Source organism: Ammospiza caudacuta, chromosome 6 (genome assembly GCF_027887145.1).
Source record: "Ammospiza caudacuta isolate bAmmCau1 chromosome 6, bAmmCau1.pri, whole genome shotgun sequence".
Classification (NCBI taxonomy): domain Eukaryota; kingdom Metazoa; phylum Chordata; class Aves; order Passeriformes; family Passerellidae; genus Ammospiza; species Ammospiza caudacuta.
The window spans coordinates 14,415,035-14,432,279 of NC_080598.1; the positions used below are offsets into that span (position 1 = coordinate 14,415,035).

The following is a 17,245-nucleotide window of genomic DNA, read 5'->3' on the forward strand; positions in this document are numbered from 1 at the left end:
ACCACATGTGCACAGTCTGTTTTTAGGAAAAGGAATTCCTGTGTGTTGTGGTGTCTGCTCTTCCTTCCCCTGCACTTCACCCTTCAAGCAGCTGGTAAGCTCAGGTGGAGAAGCTGCAGTGAGACATTTCTGCAAAGTGTGCTGCCCTGGCCACCAGGAGAAACATGCCAGGTGGACATGTTTACTTTGTTGTTTCTATAAGGAATTTTATGAAGTTTCTAAGTGTTTGATTTTACAGGAATTTGCATAAAAATTCCTAATGGGTGGCTGCAAGAGCCTCATTATTTTTCACATGCAGCCATTTCTGAAGCAGACAGAAGATGGAATATCCAAAGCCTTCTAATCATTTGGCTGCTGTCATGTTTGCATAACCTTTGGTTTAAACAATTGAGATCTCAGCAACTTGCATTCAAAAACTGAAGTGTGGTGCTGAGATAAATACCATAAAACACAGCCAGTTCTGGGGTTTGTCAGTATCTTGTGTAAACTTTGACAAATACATTAATATGACAAACAAACAGTAGTGAACTGTGTGACATTTTAGAATGATTTCTAAAGAAAAAGGCATAAGGATCAATTCTTTACAGTAAGAGTTACTTCTGCTGTTACATTAAAAGTGTGTGCCATTCTAGAACAAGAGCACAAAATAAAGGTGTAAACAAAAGAGCATTTGACAATCTGCACATGTTGTAAAAAATTCTTGCAGCTGTTCACATTCTTTTTCAATATTACAGCCCAGAATTATGACTTAAATTAATTGGCTTTTAGGATTCATGGAAAATGCCATGTAAACATGCTTTAATGAGGATTATTTTTAGTAATTCCTCCCTGTACTCAGTCACGGGGGCAGGCTTTGGAATCTAGTGATCCAACAAAGTATTTAAAAATTACTTTACCTAATGTCTATAGATAAAACAAACAAACAAATCCCACAAGCCCCTTTCTCCGCCTCTCCCCTAGTTCTTGAACTCTGAGGTCCAAAACTCCACTTGGGAGCTAAGAATTGGAATTGGATGTTTAACAGTCTAAAGTCCCACAATGTTTGTAAATAAACAAATTGATTTGATTTTCTATACAGATTATTTGACTTTTGAGGACAAACCCAGCTTCTTTTGATTAAATTAAGTCCTTTAGTCTGTTGAACACCTTGTAAAATCTTTACTTGGAATGTTAATTGGTTAAACATCACTTTAGAGAATACAAATCCTTTGTTATACCTAAGTAAATTCCATACAATTGGCATGTAATATTCTCTATCTTTTTCGAGTATATGGAATGAAATATCTTTCTAGATCTTACTCTTACTGTAGTAATAACAACAACAACAACAATAATAATAATAACTGTATTATTAGTAATAATAATAACTGTAGTAATAATATTAATAATACACTTAAAATCAACTTGGATTATGAGGGTGCTATCATTTTCAGCCCTTCTTCTTTAGAAACTTTATATTTTTCTTTGTCTGCATTATAATACATTGTTAGTAATATTCTAATTTCCAAATTCAAGATACAACCTGCACATGAAAACAGTAGGCATCAGAACTGCTTAATTTAAAATCAGTCCAGCAAATAATAATTGATTATTCCAGCCAGTTCAATGATAAGGTATTTTGTAGAGATTTTCATCAAAATTAGGTCTGTAGCACCTCTGGTGTTGTTAAAGCAGTGGTGAATTTTGGCTGCATCATCACATTCATGTCTTGTTGCACCAGTGGGCTCCAGCAGATGACACAGCAGCATCATGCTGATGCAGCCAGCTCTCACGCTGTGTATTCATTTAGAAAATGCATGAATTTAGTTTCTGTGCATAAGAGAGGATTTGAAGAAGAAAGAAGGGTGGTAAGTAAGAGTATTTGAAATTTGGAGTAAGTTGTTGACTAGCAGCACCCGGCAGGATGTCTCACAGGACTGAACCAGAAAGCTGCATTACTAAATGTCCTTGAAAAACAGGAAAGAACAAGATCTAAAATTTTAGCAGCATGAGGAACTTGGACAAAAAGTGGCTTCAACACAAGTGTGGTACTGAAAGAGAAGGTGAGGGGTACTGTGGGATTTATGTGAGCTGTGATAGTGATGGTCTTCCTGAAAGCTTGAGGGTTTCTTTGCTACTTAGAACTATGGTAAGATAAAAGGAACAAGAAGATGGTCAAATGCATCTGGATATCTACTCATATTTCTTGTTAGGAGGAGATACAGATAAGAAATACTTATCATTGGAGTCATCACATTTATTGTACATGGCTGATAGTTCTTGCTGATACAGGGTGTTTCATTCAGTATGTGCACACTGTAATGCCACACTGTCCAGAAATTATCTGTTGATCTTCAGAATTGTGTTCTGCACTCATTGGTGATTTGCTTGTGTGTTCTCTGGAGTTGGAGTCATGCTGGTTTTGGGATGCCAAAGGCATTGCTAATGCTTGAACTTCTCAGTTTTTGTTTTCGCTACCCATTCTTTTTTATCCAGCCATTGCAATCTGGCTCACCCTTCTGAAAGCTCTAAATATGAATTGTGAGGAAAGAATTTCAAACAGTATGATTATAATTTGGACTTAGAACTTCACCAGTATTTCACTGTACCCCAAGGTACAGAAGTTTTTATTAAACTTCTCCTTGCCATGTACTGTAATTACATAGCAGAACTACCCTTTCTGCATTTTTTCTTGAAATGTCAATGAAATAAGAACAAAACAGGTGTTTGGAACAAAACCTTCTGGAAGGAAGATCAGATAGCCTAGGAGAAGATTTGTCAGGGTTTTAAAATGGATTAGCTGGCAATCCAAAATCTGGCAAAGATGGCTTTCTCTGTGGCTAGTTAGCTGGCTGTTGCTACTAGCAATGGTTTAGAAGGCTGTGGAACAGAAAGGGATTGTACCAAGATTTCCTAGAATTTGTACCAAAGAAATAATTTTGCTGGAAGGAATGCTAGTGCACTTCTGCCTCTTTCGTCCCAGCAGCAAGCTCAAGGATGTCTTCTTTCCTTTGGCTGTGTTTGCCCTGCCAAACAGTTTTTACAGAGAACAGGAATTTTTTTAAGGACATCCAAACATGCTTCTTTAACTAGATGACCAACTAATATGTTTTGGGAGTTTACTTTTTCACTTCTGTAACCAAAGTTAGAGCAATTACCTCCTGGAATTCTAACCTTATTTCCTGAAGCCATTTTTAAATGTATCAATTCAAAGAAAAAGATCAATTCAGCAAGCTTTAAGACTGAAGGATTCTGAGGGTAGTTCTACAATTGCCAGTTCACAATTGGTTTACTGATTCTCCATTGCCTTTATCTCTTACAAAAAATGCTTCATGCTTGTTTTCACTTGGATTCCTAGAAAAGCAAACATTTCATTAATTACAAAGAAATTAATTTTTAATAAATGTTTCATAATAAACAGTCCCCACATCTCCTGTACATTGAACTACCAAAAAGTGTAAGATTTCAAATAAAACCTGTGTCTGTATGAAAGAGGTGGCTGCTGTCAATGTAAAAGTAGAATCAGAAAGTTGAAAATACTTAACATTAAGTTAAATGAAAATATTTTATTTTCTGTGTTTTCCTTTTTCATAGTCTAAATATTTGTATTAGAATATATATTCAGTTGATGGATGCTGTCTTGGAGGGAGCACTTTACTAAATCAAGCAGGCTTGAAATCTCAGAATCTCTTGGGCTTTTCAGGCTTTGTAGCAACATTCTTCCTTGATCACACAGATTTGATGTGTTAATCAAGGTGGACACTGCTCTACAACATGCTACTTAATCATGCACAACATATGTCTTCCAGTTCCCAAATTTGCTTCAAGTATTCTTTTCTATGAACTGTTTACCCTTGAAATGACTTTATGGCTGGAATTTCTTTTCTCCAGAAAAATGGGATATGTCTGATGACTGCTCTAGTAACATGATTTTTTCATGATGTGCAGTGTGCCTAATTCTGGTTGTTGCTTCAAGGTTGGTTTTTGGATTAAGCAATTTCTACAGCAGCTTCCATTAACGTTGTTAAAGCTGCACTACTCTTTGAAGCATAACTGGAGATTTACATTCCAGCCTATTAAGGAGCAGAGAGGTCTGGCAGTGGAGTTGGCAGGAGGGATTTTAGGTTCTGTCAAGTTCACCAGCACAGCTAACTCGGTGTGTCATCTGTGCCTGAGCGTGGAAAAGCCCTCGCTGGCTGGATTCGAGATTCAGAACCTTTTAATCACAATTTCCTCAGAAAAACCCACAAAACGCCACTTGTCATCCTTGAAATTCTGCAGCCATTGCAGGTCATCCCAGAAATATCCTCTTCCAGCAGCTGACACTTGTTTCATGGATCCAGAAATGGGGCTGCACCAGCAGAGCTGATCCAAGAAAACTTCTTCCAGGAGCAGCTGGTCAGTGTCGGTCCTGTTGTCCTTTGGTGCAGCTGTGCACAGAACATCTGGTGCCCCTGCCAAAAGTGGAGGAAAGCTTTTCAGTAATATCCAGGTTGGTTTAAAAGGCCCAAAGCTGTCCTGCAGCATGATGTCAAATATGTACTGAAGAGACCCCACTGTGGGCAGTTGGTGGAAAATGCCTCTGCCAGGGGCAGTGCTACAGCGAGGCAAACATGGGCTTGGGTTCACCTGCCAGAACCCTGTGGATGCATTGGACCTAGATATAGATACATAAAACTGGCATCAGCTTTCTTGCCAATAATTTCTGTCTCTGTTGGTTGAACATGCTCTTTTTATATCTTTATTTAGGTTTTTGAGATTCTTTCAGTTGTGCTTTGTCCTGATAGTCTCTTCGTTCAGGTCCATAAACTTCCTCATTATTTTGTTCTTTTGCCCCTGCTATAACTCTGTGTGAGACTGATGTTGTAGGATTTTTGACTTGGTTTGACATGTATAGCACAGCTATACATGGCTCCTAGTGCTCTCCCTTTGTTGTCCATGTTTCCACATGGAGTTACCCTGTCCCTTGTACAGAACTTTCTCTTTGGGAGGCTCAGGAGGCTCTTTCAGTCTGTGTCTGCCAGGCTGTGATGCCAGTCAGCAGCAGTCCTGCTCTCCAGCATGTTTACCACTCTCCCAGATTTGGTGTCAGTCAGAAATGTGATGAGGGTGCATTTCAAGCCATTTTCCATGTTGTTGATGAAAACATTCACCACAGTATCAGGCCCTGAAAAGAGGATTCAGAACCACCTGCCTGCTAAACCTTGAGCCTGACAATGCAGTCAGTTTTCCACTCTTTCCTCCAGACTTTCTCTCCCAGCTTGTCCCCAAGGGTACCAAAGGAGCCTGCAAAAGACAGGCTGCTCTTTCCTTAGATACAGAGCTTGGTATTTCATTGAAGAAAATGATCCTGTTTTCCTTGGTCAGTTGTTTTTTTGTGTTCTAAATCACTTTTGTGTTCTTCCTGTGTCTGGAAATGCTCTCTATGAGGACTTGCTGCCTACTGTCCAGCCTGTAGCTCCCCCAAACCTGTTCCTTGCCTTCTTTGAATTTTTGTCAAAGGTTTTATTTCTGGTTCTCCAGAAAATCAATTGGCAAGAGACTGAGTCTCCCAAGGGGAGAACCTTAAGGATTAGAAGTTCTCTTTCCTATGATGTCATTGAGGGTTCTTAGCATAAATAAAAAATTATTTTGCTATCACGTGCTATTCAGTGGAAAATTTTCAGTGAGCTCTACTTCCAAGTTACATTTCATCAGAAACTGTTCAGTTTCTCCATGGTGAACTAGACCCAAAATTTTTTGGTAGCTGCTCTGAACTGAGCGTCGGCTCATTGCATGACAGAAGATGGATGCAAAATTCCATTTCTCTCCAAATGTTTTTCTTCTAAAGTGAAAAACTGATTTTTCAGTGAATCACTTTACCATATATACCCATATAAATCTGATTAATTTTTTTTAGGAGTTCATTCCTGTTAAGTTGTAAAAATTGTATAGAATGTGCTCTGATGATGTGATGCATTTTTATTAAAAGTATGTGAAATTGGAAAATCACATGAAACTTAGAAAAGAACAGTCAAATTAAAGTTAAGCAAGGTGAATGTATTAGTACATATTTGAAAGTTCATGAAAGTATATATATTCGCAAGTTTTTGCTTTAAAATTTAGGAGAGGAGATGCTGCTGGGAGTAAGGATGTATCCTGTGTACTTGTGAACTGATTTGGAAATATGTAATTGGACTATACTGTAATAAGGCATCTATTTTATTAGTTCTTTTAGTGTCTTAAGCATTTCTCTGTTCCCTAACTCAATTAAACAGGCTGTCTGTACAGCAGTTTACAGAGTATCCTATGTTAATGTTTTGCAGTGGCTGCAGAAGTGTTTTGGTCTGCCAGGGCTCCAGGAGCACCCTGCAGTTCCTAGATATATTATCAATTAATCACCCCCTCCAACTGAGCAGTTAATGGATATTGATCACTTTTTTATCGTGAATTGCAATGTATTCTATCATTTGAGTGTTGTTTGTCAAAACCTTTTACAAATTGCTGTGCAGGACCTTGTATCACAGCTGGTGTAGTTTAAGGTTTGGACAGAGTCACTGTGAATGAAGCCCTGCTGTGAAATAAAAGTCAAAAGGCATCTTGGCATCCCAACCATTTCCTTGGGAGAAGATTACAGCCTGAGTATGTTGAACTTTATTGCCATGGGCCTCATGACAGTATTCAGAAACATGCATGGCATTTCTGTTAAAGAAACTCAGATGTGCTGAGACGCGAGGGATGGCATTCTTGTTTTTATCAGTATCTTGCAAAAAAAGTTACATGTTTTTAGGCTTCTAGGGTACAGAAAAATACAGTGACAAATGTGTAATTTATGCACATAAAAATGGAGGTTCCTGATCTCCTAGAAGTAATTTGTAAAGAGGAGGAGGAAATGACTAACCTCAAGCCTAGACGGAAATGTGTTTATTGAGAAAGCGTGGGGGTTGGGGCGCTTGACAGCTCTCCTATGAGTGAAATGTTGTTCCTTGTTTTCACTTGCTGTGAGATCAGGAGTAGGACGGGACTGCACAGAGAAAATCTGTAGCGTTTGCTAGCTTGTGAGTGTGTGGAGTAAAGCAAAAGGAAACTTAAAAATCATTGAACTCTATGTGCTTGTGTAATTGCATTTGCTCTGCCTTGACTGAATCCTGTTCCTTATACCACTGTGCTTCAAGGGCAGGCAAACTTACGATGATTCAGGGCCAGGTGAAGACAAACATGAAGTTCCTCAGGAAGTAGAATACCTCAAATAAAACTGGGTCTCCTGCCTGGAATGACAGCTCTACAATAACTTGCATCCTGTTGCTGACAGGATGGGTTCCTTAATTAAATGGTCATTGCAAAAGCTTCTGATCAGGCAGAAAGACCAAAAAGTCAAAACAAATTGGTGAGGATTCTCCTGGGTTGGGTGCCTTGGTCTTCTGCACTGGCATCACTCTGAGATGGCCATAGAGGGTGAAGGCATTGTTACATGTGGCAGAATTCAGAGCACGGGTCAAGTCTGAGATCTGGACTTGGTGTTCAGTTCTTGCTGTCAGCCCAGGCAGCAGAATGAGAAGCTGCTCATCAAAAGCCCAGAGGTCTGATCAGTGCTAAACCTGGAAACCACAGACAATAAGTGTGTCCTTGTCTTGGTTTTATTAACTGTGAATCTCTGCACCAGTGTTTAGGCAGAATACAAAATAAAATTAAAAGCTTGTGTTAATGAGCGACACATAAAATGTACTAGGGTCATGTATGAAGGAAGAGTTGGTTTTTGCAGATTAATACTTATGAAAAGCTCTTTACACTCTTATCAAGACAAGAAGTATTAAAAATAATGAGAATTTTGTAGGGCAGTATCTCCCAAATTTGAGTTTGTTCTTACAGTTCTGTCAAAAGATAAGGTAGTCAGCTCTGTGGACTTTCTCAATATGTCTACTTTTCATCCTGTTTCTCAGGTCCCAGAAGAGTTCTACTTAATAAAATTGTAGCTGCTTCAATAAGGTTTGATTTCACCTTTGTCAACAAAAAAAAAAGGAAAAGTTTGATCCCACTGTAAAGCAGAGCAGCAGCTGGCATTGATGGTGACTTCACTAGACAAAGCTCTGTATGAATATTAGCAAGAAAGCAAATGTGCATGAATTTTCACCAAAAAAAGCAATTTTGCTTATGATTCTAATAGTAATATTTAAACTTTCATGTTAATTATGGGATGCTAATAAAGGTAATATAAGTGATTATTGTCATATTGGCATTTATTTCAGCAAACTCTGTAATTTTAACTGTGGCTTTATCTGTGAAGTTAAAACTTGTAAGTTAAATACTTTTAAAAGTTATTTTGGAAGTTCCAAGTTGGACTGTGGTTTTTCAAGGCAGCATATAATTATATTAGCTATAATCTGATATTTTTGAATTGGCAGTTTATTTACTTGCATTTTTGATTCTGCAAAGACTGAATATAAAAGACATTGATGGTAACATCAGTTTACATAGAAGAGGATTTCTTTGATGAAAACTCATTTGTAATAGTTCAATTGCATTAATTGAATGAAGAAGATGAATGAGAAGATGAATTTGTAGGTGAATGAGTAAGATCTATGCAGCTTATCTAATAAAAATGAAAAATAACCTCATTAATATTAAGGCATGATTATGAATAACACTGCAGTTCTACCTGATGAATCTCTATTCCTTTTAGCAAACAAAACATTTTTCCAAGCTGGGCTGTTGAATTCCTTTACTGCTTTAGACAAAAGTAGTAGCTTGTGCGTTAGGATTGACAGTTCGTATTTCCAAAATATAAACTGCATCAATAATAAAAATTCTGTGATTTAGTAAAACCCTGCCCACATAATACATCTGTTAGAATTGGGATTAAAACCTGGCACCAGTGAAGTAATCTGTTGAATTTGTAACTAATGTTTCACCTGTAACTTGTAGCTGATGTTCTGCGCATAGTTACACGTGCTGACTTAACAGTTCTTGGTTTAGTGCTTTAAAAACACATCTGACCCTAAAGTTTCTGGCTCTTTTTTTTTTTTTTTTTCTGGATTCATTTTGAGCTTAGTCCTGCAGGGTGATGAATGCTCTTTGTATGCCTGAAAATTGACTTCAGTTATTCTCAGGAGGGACAGTGCAGTGTTGAGCAGCATTTTTAACAGAGCATGCACGCATCCTCCTGTGCTGCCAAAAAGGTATGGATCAAGTGCTGCCATTTTCAGCTTTCTAGTTTTTTTAGTTTGGATGCATTCACTGCATGCTACAGTGATTTCATGTGATAGTCAGGCCTGTGGGGAATTCCATGTATTTGTGGTGTTCCTGAAAGTAAGGCAAAATTGGATCCCAAGTTTTTGGCATACTCAGATTTCTGCAGATTATTAAAAATGTGGGGTGTGTTTAAAAAGCTTAGTGCCTAAAGCAGAATGGGTTTTAATGCAGGAAGATGCTGTATCAGGTAGCAGTTAATGAGGGAGAATATCAAGATGAATTTAAGAAGAAAATTCCACCTCAAATGTTATCTAGATGTTCCATACATGTCTTCTAGATTTTTATCATGTGACTAAGAGAAAGCAGAAATCCCTGAGTGTAAGTTTATGTTTAATGGAAGAACAAAGGTCATTTTTCTGCACTGTTGTGGTGCTTCACTGGCTTGGGCTTGTTCTTGTGGGATATCAGAGGGGGCTTAGCAGCCTTCTTGAGCCTGCATGTCCAGGAGCAGATCAGGGAAGATCTTTTCCTGGGGTGACTTTCCCCAGCTGTTCATCACTAGGACCACACTGCAGAGGGTGTCTCAGCTTTGTGATGGTGTACAGTTCATGATTGTGTACAAGTCATGATGATGTACAGTTCCTGATGGTGTGCAGTTCCTGATGGTGTGCAGTTCCTGATGGTGTGCAATTCATGATTATGTGCAATTCATGATGATGTACAGTTCATGATGATGTACAGTTCATAAGGATGTACAGTTCATGATTGTGTACAATTCCTGATGGTGTAAAATTCATGATAATGTACAGTTCCTGATAATGTACAGTTTCTGATGGTGTACAGTTCCTGATGAATTCCTGTTCATCACTAGGACAACACTGCAGAGGGCATCTCAGGTTCATGATGATGTACAATTCATGATGGTGTATAGTTCCTGATTGTGTACAATTCATGATAATGTACAGTTCAAGGTAGTGTACAATTCCTGATGGTGTGCAATACCTTGCTTTCCAAGCAAGCATTCCAACTTGTTCTGAAATCAAGAGAGAGGAGCAGAGTTGACTCTCTCCTCCAGCACCAGAAGCCTAAGCCACCTATCAGATTCCAAAAGCTCCCCCGAATCAGTCCCATGTGTCCAGCCAAGCAGCCAAAATCTGTAACTTCCAAGCTCTCAGCTCTACAATCTAATGGCAATATGGAACCACCAAAGTTTTGATGCATATTTAAACTGACTGGAGTATAAAAGTCATTCACGTGCGTTGTCAAAGTAAGTGATGTAAGGAAAAACATTCTGCTTTTATTATTCACTTGTCAATTCAGCGTAGCAAAGCTATTTCAAGTGTACATGAATTTCTGCAACCCTTCCAATCTGCTACAGAGTTCAGCAACTGTCTGGATATAGGATCAGTATGGCCAGAGCAATGTGCCAGGTTTTCACTCAATTAGGCATACATTCAAAGCAGTACTCTGCATATGTCATGGTGGAAGTCTGTATTTCACTGTCAAAGGACATTGGTGTTTTGGTGATTAATTTGCTGAAAATAATTTTTGTTCCCCAGATGTGTTTCAGCTTCCTTTTGTGCAAATTAGGTGGAAAAGCTTTGATTATTTTATGGTATTTGATTTTTGTCTACTTTTGTAGCAGCAGTAAGAGTATTTTTCACAATTGGTAAAGACATTATATATAAGGCAGCTGGATTGCATTGTTTCAGGGGTCTAAATTAATTGCCTACAACACATATATGACATTTCCAGTACTTTGGTTTGTCTGTAAAATTGAGAAGCTCAGATTTCAGTGCAACATCTCTTTTAACTTTGGCCTTCTGTCTTGCAGCTACAATGCAAGTAAACAATTAATTAGTTCCACTCATCTTAAAACAACAGTGTTGCAATTTAATCCTGAGATAATTTTGTATTCCTTGTCATATACAGGAGAAGAAAAAAATATAGAGAGGTAATACTTCCACACTACAAGTCCATGTACTGCTGACATGGAATATGTGGAGAATTTCATACTTGAAGGAAGGAATGGAAAAATAATCTAATGTGTTGTTTATATGGTGATGATATATATCTTTGAGACATATGTTAGCTCTTGGAGTATTGAATGCTCTCTAGGTGAAGATACATTGCTCAGTTTTTATAAAGATATTTTTATGTATATTTTGGATAAAAGCCCAAACTCTTTCAAATAATTTGAGCTAAGGGATTAAGTAGGTAACCTGAAATTGAGGATGGATTATTTTATACCTGGTTATAAATAATCATGTACAGAAATAAGATATTTATTTCTTTGAAAGCTGTTGCACATTTCTAAAGATTGGAAAGTCAAATTTTAAGTGGGAAGCATTCTTGTTAAGTGAAAAAGTTCTAAGAATATTTATCATATATTGAACTAAAAATATGTATGCTAACTTTCAAATGGGGATTAAGGCTGTGGATAACAATAGGGAATAATGCAAAAATGGAAAATTGAAAGCAGCTGAGGCTGTGTCCTTTAGCCTTATGCTCTGAGATCTTACAAACTAATTTGGGTTTGCTACATACGTGTTGCAATACCAAGAGGCATCATTGAAACATTTATTGAGTTTTTCAGTGTCTATTTTTGTTAGTTTTCCTCTGCCAGGTTGGAAGTGTGTTATGGAGTGTGAGCGCTTGCCAAACTCGTGTTGTCCATGCACAGTGAGCATTCAGGCATTTGTGCAGAGTTAGACACATTGGAACCCTCAGTAACTCTATGCAGAAATAAACCTTCGCAACTGTGAACTGGTTGTGTCCCTTTTCAGAATTAATGTGTCAGCAGTTTTCTAAATGCTGCTGTATTTAACTATAATGGACATTGCTATTCCATTTAGGTGAGCTTGATTAAAGCAAAAGAAGATGAAGGATTAGTTATTGAGAAATCATAAAGGTTAAAATAGACTTTAAAATGATGAGAAGCAAAATAATCTTGTGAAGAGATTTTTGGTCTGTTGTTTTAAACCTCCAATCCACAGTCACTCTGCAGCCATTTAAGAAAAAGAATGAGATGGATACAAATAACATCCTAATAATCCATAACATTGTTGGTTTTGTAAAGCAGATTTCATAGTTCTGCTATCACAATTGGCTGGTGCCAGGTTTCTGCTAGTTGCTCTGTTTTAGATAACTGATATGTTGAAGTAATAAATGTAAATTCTGGCAGAGGAACACTTGAGATATTTCAATTTTGGCATTTGGTCGGTTGTTACAGTTAACAGGAGTGGTTTGAGTTGCAGGGTGCCCACTGTAACAATCATGTTAACAATTTTAAAATTAATTGTTCAACTGGAAATGTTGGTTGTCCATTGATCATCCAGGGGCACAATGGTGATACATTTGTCAACTGTACGAGTATGTGCATTATTGTGTTCTTTAGTAGTGGCAAAAAGAGCTACTGAAAAAACACCTGATCACATTTTTAAAAAGTATAATTTTTAACTCTTGGGTATTTTTTGTTCTTTTTTTTATGGTCATAAAAATTCAAGTAGTTTGTTTTTTAAATATCAAGTTACATTCCAATTCTGCTTTCTTTTAAAAGACTTCCGTAATAAAATCACGACTTTCATCAGCACAATTACTGGTTGATTTACTTTGGCATACCCTTCTCTGCCTAGAGAGACATGAATGACACACTTGACTGTTGAATGAGGCATTCAGAGACTTGAAGAGAATGGGTTTTCATCTTCTTTTAAAGTTAACCTTGTGCCAAACTTTTGTAGAGGCTGTGGAGGTGATTATTTCATATTGCATAAATGTCACTTCCTTCATGTAGACATTTTGAAAGGGCATTCTTTGGTCATCACATCACTTCCATTTTAGTCAGGTTTGCTCTTGACCCAAATGGAAGCAAACTACCTTTTTGTTGTTTCCTAAATGAGGAAAACTTTCCTTATTATGTATTTCAGACATATGAATGAGAAATTGGGTAATAAATTTCTAAAGTGGGAAGAATCACAGCAATACCTGTCTAGGAGAAATCATGAGAAAGTACATTGATAGATAGATAGAAAGATGTATATATATATATATGTATACATACACATAAATATGTGTTATTTTTACATTATATCGAATGATTAAAGATTCCATTTTGTGTCAGGAGGATGCCAGAGGGACTCCATAAGGCAGAAATGAATTTGCAGTGCATAAACTGTTTTTTTCTTATTTTCTTCTTTGTTTTTTTTTCTTGCAGGATTGTTCATCTTCAGAAGAATACAGCATTGCTGCAGCACTGCTACCCCTGACAACTGCCTTCTATAGGGTGAGTGTCTATTGCAACTACTGCTATCTTGTATTTTTTTTACATCACATACATTGTTAAAATGGAGAAAGAGATGACAGGAGATACATGACAGGCAGGAATATTAATTCTAAAATTTATTAATGTCAATGGAAATCATCAAATGGACTGATATGGACATTACTCCAGAAGGACACTTAATGTTGGGTCATTAAGATTGTGAGACATCCCCAGAACTAAATGCAGGCTATATGATGGGTTAGAGAATTATATTGAATTTTAGTCACTCTGATGTTACAATGTAAAAACTATTTATTGCAGTACTACTGTGTTTAATTTGGCATGTTAAACATGCACTGGCCAATATAATACGATGGTCACTGTAGTACAGTTGGCCAATAAAGTACTTGGCCAAAAGTACAAGTGAAGTTTTCAGGCTGTGTAGTTGTTAATTTTGGAGGATATTGTGACTGGGTTGTTTTAACTGTGTATTTGTTTTCAATTTCTTGTTTTGGTTTCTTTTTGGGTGGAAAAGTACATAATGTTTGATAGTGGCATAATAGAGTATGATAGTAAATACAAAAATGTAAACAATTTTGTAAGTAATTATTTCAGAAGCAGAGTTCTTGTAGTATGACTGTACTTATTTCAATGTCCGAATACAATAGCATTTTCACCAGTTCTGGGTAGCTCCAATCCTGCTTTTTGGGATGTACATACCTGAGGAGATAAGTTTAGAATGTGGACTGGCTTGCAGTATTAAATAACTTTGTTTAATGTGCTTGTTGTTATACAACCCAGTTTGGGAAATAAGTGCTTGGTCATTGGTATTTGGTACACTGGGATAGTGCAAAACAATAATTGCTTTGACAACTTATCTACATATTAATAATATAGCAATTGAAAAATGCAACCTTCCACCTTCAGTCAGTCATTTTTGGTCTAAATTATATATTACAATCAATTTCTGGATTTTTTTAAACTAGAAAAAGATTCTGTCATGTTGTTTTTAGAATAAAAAATGTCAAACTTTTCCAATCACAGAAACCAGAATCATCTGTTGAAGGCAAGAGCAATTTTGACAAACTTAAGTGTGTAGAAGATTTCCTGACATTTCTTATTTAAATTAGTACTTAACAACGTGTATGGAGCATGAAGTGGCAGGGTTTTTTCCTCTTCTAAGTATTTGAATTGTAAAAATCTTTATTTAAATGTGGTTTAGTTTATAGCTGTACATACCCCACAACTGCTTTTAGGGAAGAGGGTACAGAGTATTTTAAAAAATACTCTGTACACTCTTCCCTAAAGTAAAGTAGCATGGTGAGATGCTAAATTTTTCAGTCCCAGCAAACTGACTTTCTCCCATCTTTAGATCCAAGTTTATATTTCCCTGTTCCCTCTGTTTTGAGTCCTTCAGTAGCAGAGTTGTTGTTTCACATTTGCTGCTGCCACAAATACTTAATTTTAGGGAGGAGATAATGAGCTATAGAAATTTGCCTCTTGCCTATTTTACTCTTACTTATTTACTGCATAAATTCTACATTTTTAAGAAGCTTCTGCTTTCTTTTATTTTCTGGTTTTTAGTTTTGCTTATAAGAATAGCCAAGAGAGTCCACATAGCTCTTTACCTTGAGAGTAGTTTGGGCTGTTGGTGCAGTTTGGTTAGATTCCTACCTTGGTAAAGTCTGATCAAGTAGGCAAAAAAAAAAAAGAGAGACAATAAAACCAGACTTTTTAATGTAGTATCAGGAGTTTTGAAATAAGCTTAAACAAGTTTTGATTTCACCATCAAGCAGGGCAAAAATCTGGATTGAATATAAAATATATTTAAGTAATTTCATCTACACATTTGTATTTTTTGGTAGAGGTACCAAGATCTCACACCATTTCTCTCGCAGAAAGTTCTCTGAAATCTTTTTTTAATAGCCTGGACTATTTAACTCTAAAAATACACTCAGGAAACTGTGAGTCCCTTGATGGAAGAAGCATGATGAGTTTTTTAATGTGTCTGACCTGAATTAAAAATTAAAATAACCTGACTATTAACTTGCAAAAGCCAGCTGTTAATGCATAATAGAAAAAGAATTTTGTTTTTCCCAGATCTAATCCTCAGGTTCAGTGATGGTCCCCTTTGGTATGTCCCATTAGATACAATTCTTTGGCAAAAGCACTTATTTTGGCATACAACTGTTCATACTAAACACAAACTGACATGCTGTTCGGAACATAAGATTATTGCACTGACTTTGCAGTGATTAGTTAAAAGTCAGATTAACAGTTTAAGGTTCAGTTTGAGTAGAACTTATGCTTTTGAGTAAACTGATTATTTTTGAGTAAAAAATTATACTTTTTGGAGGATCTTTCAGATTCTCTAGAGGTTTTCAAAATTGTGCCATAGACAAGAGTGAATATATTCTACTTGGCATGAGGCTGTGCTTCAACATGAAGAATTATCTTACCTGTTCCATATGATTGTGTTGATACTTCCCAAGGAGGAAGCAGTGCTTGGCAGGGCGCAGATGTTTTATTGGTGTTTCTGTTCTCCGAGTACCATGTTTAAGGTCAGCAGCCTGTTAAATCTCATTTCACCCACCCCTTTTGAGACTGGGCAATGTTGTTAGCAGCCAGAAATAGACAGGAGTTGTGCATCTGACAGTGGCACAGGTTCCATTTGTGTGCCATTGGTGTCATTGCACAGGCAGGGCTCCAAATCAAGTTATCAGTGACAAAATCTGTAGTAAATCTAAAAGTGCAGTAGAGTTCTAAGAGTTTATAGAGTTCAGGCCAGTCTGATATTTTACCATCTATGTTTGCTGTAGCATTTTGATGGGAAATTGTGATGGGATTTCATGTCACAGCATTTCATTGTCAGAGTAATTCCTCTTGCTTCCAATGAAGTAGTGTAAAGAAGTTGCACGACTTCACAGTTCCTTTATGGAACTACTGTTGTGTTCATTAAATGTTAGGTTACATTTTATTTATCCAAGACAAAGCAGAGCACAAATGGAACAATTACCTGTTCTTCCTAAATAACTTCACTGTGTTTTACTGAACACAGTGCAGACAGCAAGTGTTTGAGGTGTATAAGTAATGAGAAGGACATGGTTGAGTCCAGCAGATAAGCCAAGAAACTGAGCAGTAACACAACTTAAAACTTGGAGGTGATGTTGGTAAGATTCTGGAATGGTTGTGTCATGCATTAGCCTTGAGGGATTTTAAAATATTTTTGGTAAAATAGCAGAAAATTTAAAGGAGGGAGCAAGCTGGCATGATGTAACCCATCTTGTCTTAATGCCTTTGCTTATTTAAAAACTAGTCTAGGGTATTTCTACACAGATCCAATTAAAATTACAAGAAACATCACGCTGTGTACAGCGTGCTAGGAGCTCTTGGGATGTCTGGTGAAATTTCAGAATTCTCCCTGAAGTCTGGTGAGTGATCTATTGTGAAACTTGATCAGGCAGGATTTGATCACACTCTAAGTCAGAGCTGATGGGATTAAAGTCATAGACAGGAAGTCAGCACTGGTTGCATATTTGTGGCCTGGAGTAATAATTGAATTTTTCTAGAAAAAATAGTCCCAATGCTTTTTAAAAATTTTAAATATTGGACACAAGCTGTTAGCAAAATGTGACTCATCAGTGACAGTGGACTTTGGTGTGTACTGTTAATGTCACAAAAACAAACAAATTTTTGCTTCTGGGTTAGAAAAAGGTTTTAGTTTACCATTAGTAATACCGTTGGAATTTTGTTTAAAATTGAAACAATATAAATAAAATGTATTTATACGTGACGATAAAAGAATTTTTCCATGTTTTCATGGTACCAGTGACCCAT

General features: G+C 36.9%; 1 protein-coding gene across 1 annotated transcript in view; it reads left to right on the top strand.

Moving 5' to 3' along the window:
• SBF2 (SET binding factor 2) overlaps nt 1-17,245 on the top strand; it is a 230,828-nt gene that overhangs the window by 152,266 nt on the left and 61,317 nt on the right. The window contains exon 17 of the mRNA XM_058806404.1: nt 13,361-13,429. Coding sequence (XP_058662387.1) covers nt 13,361-13,429 — 69 coding nt within the window. The remainder of the gene's footprint in view (nt 1-13,360; nt 13,430-17,245) is intronic.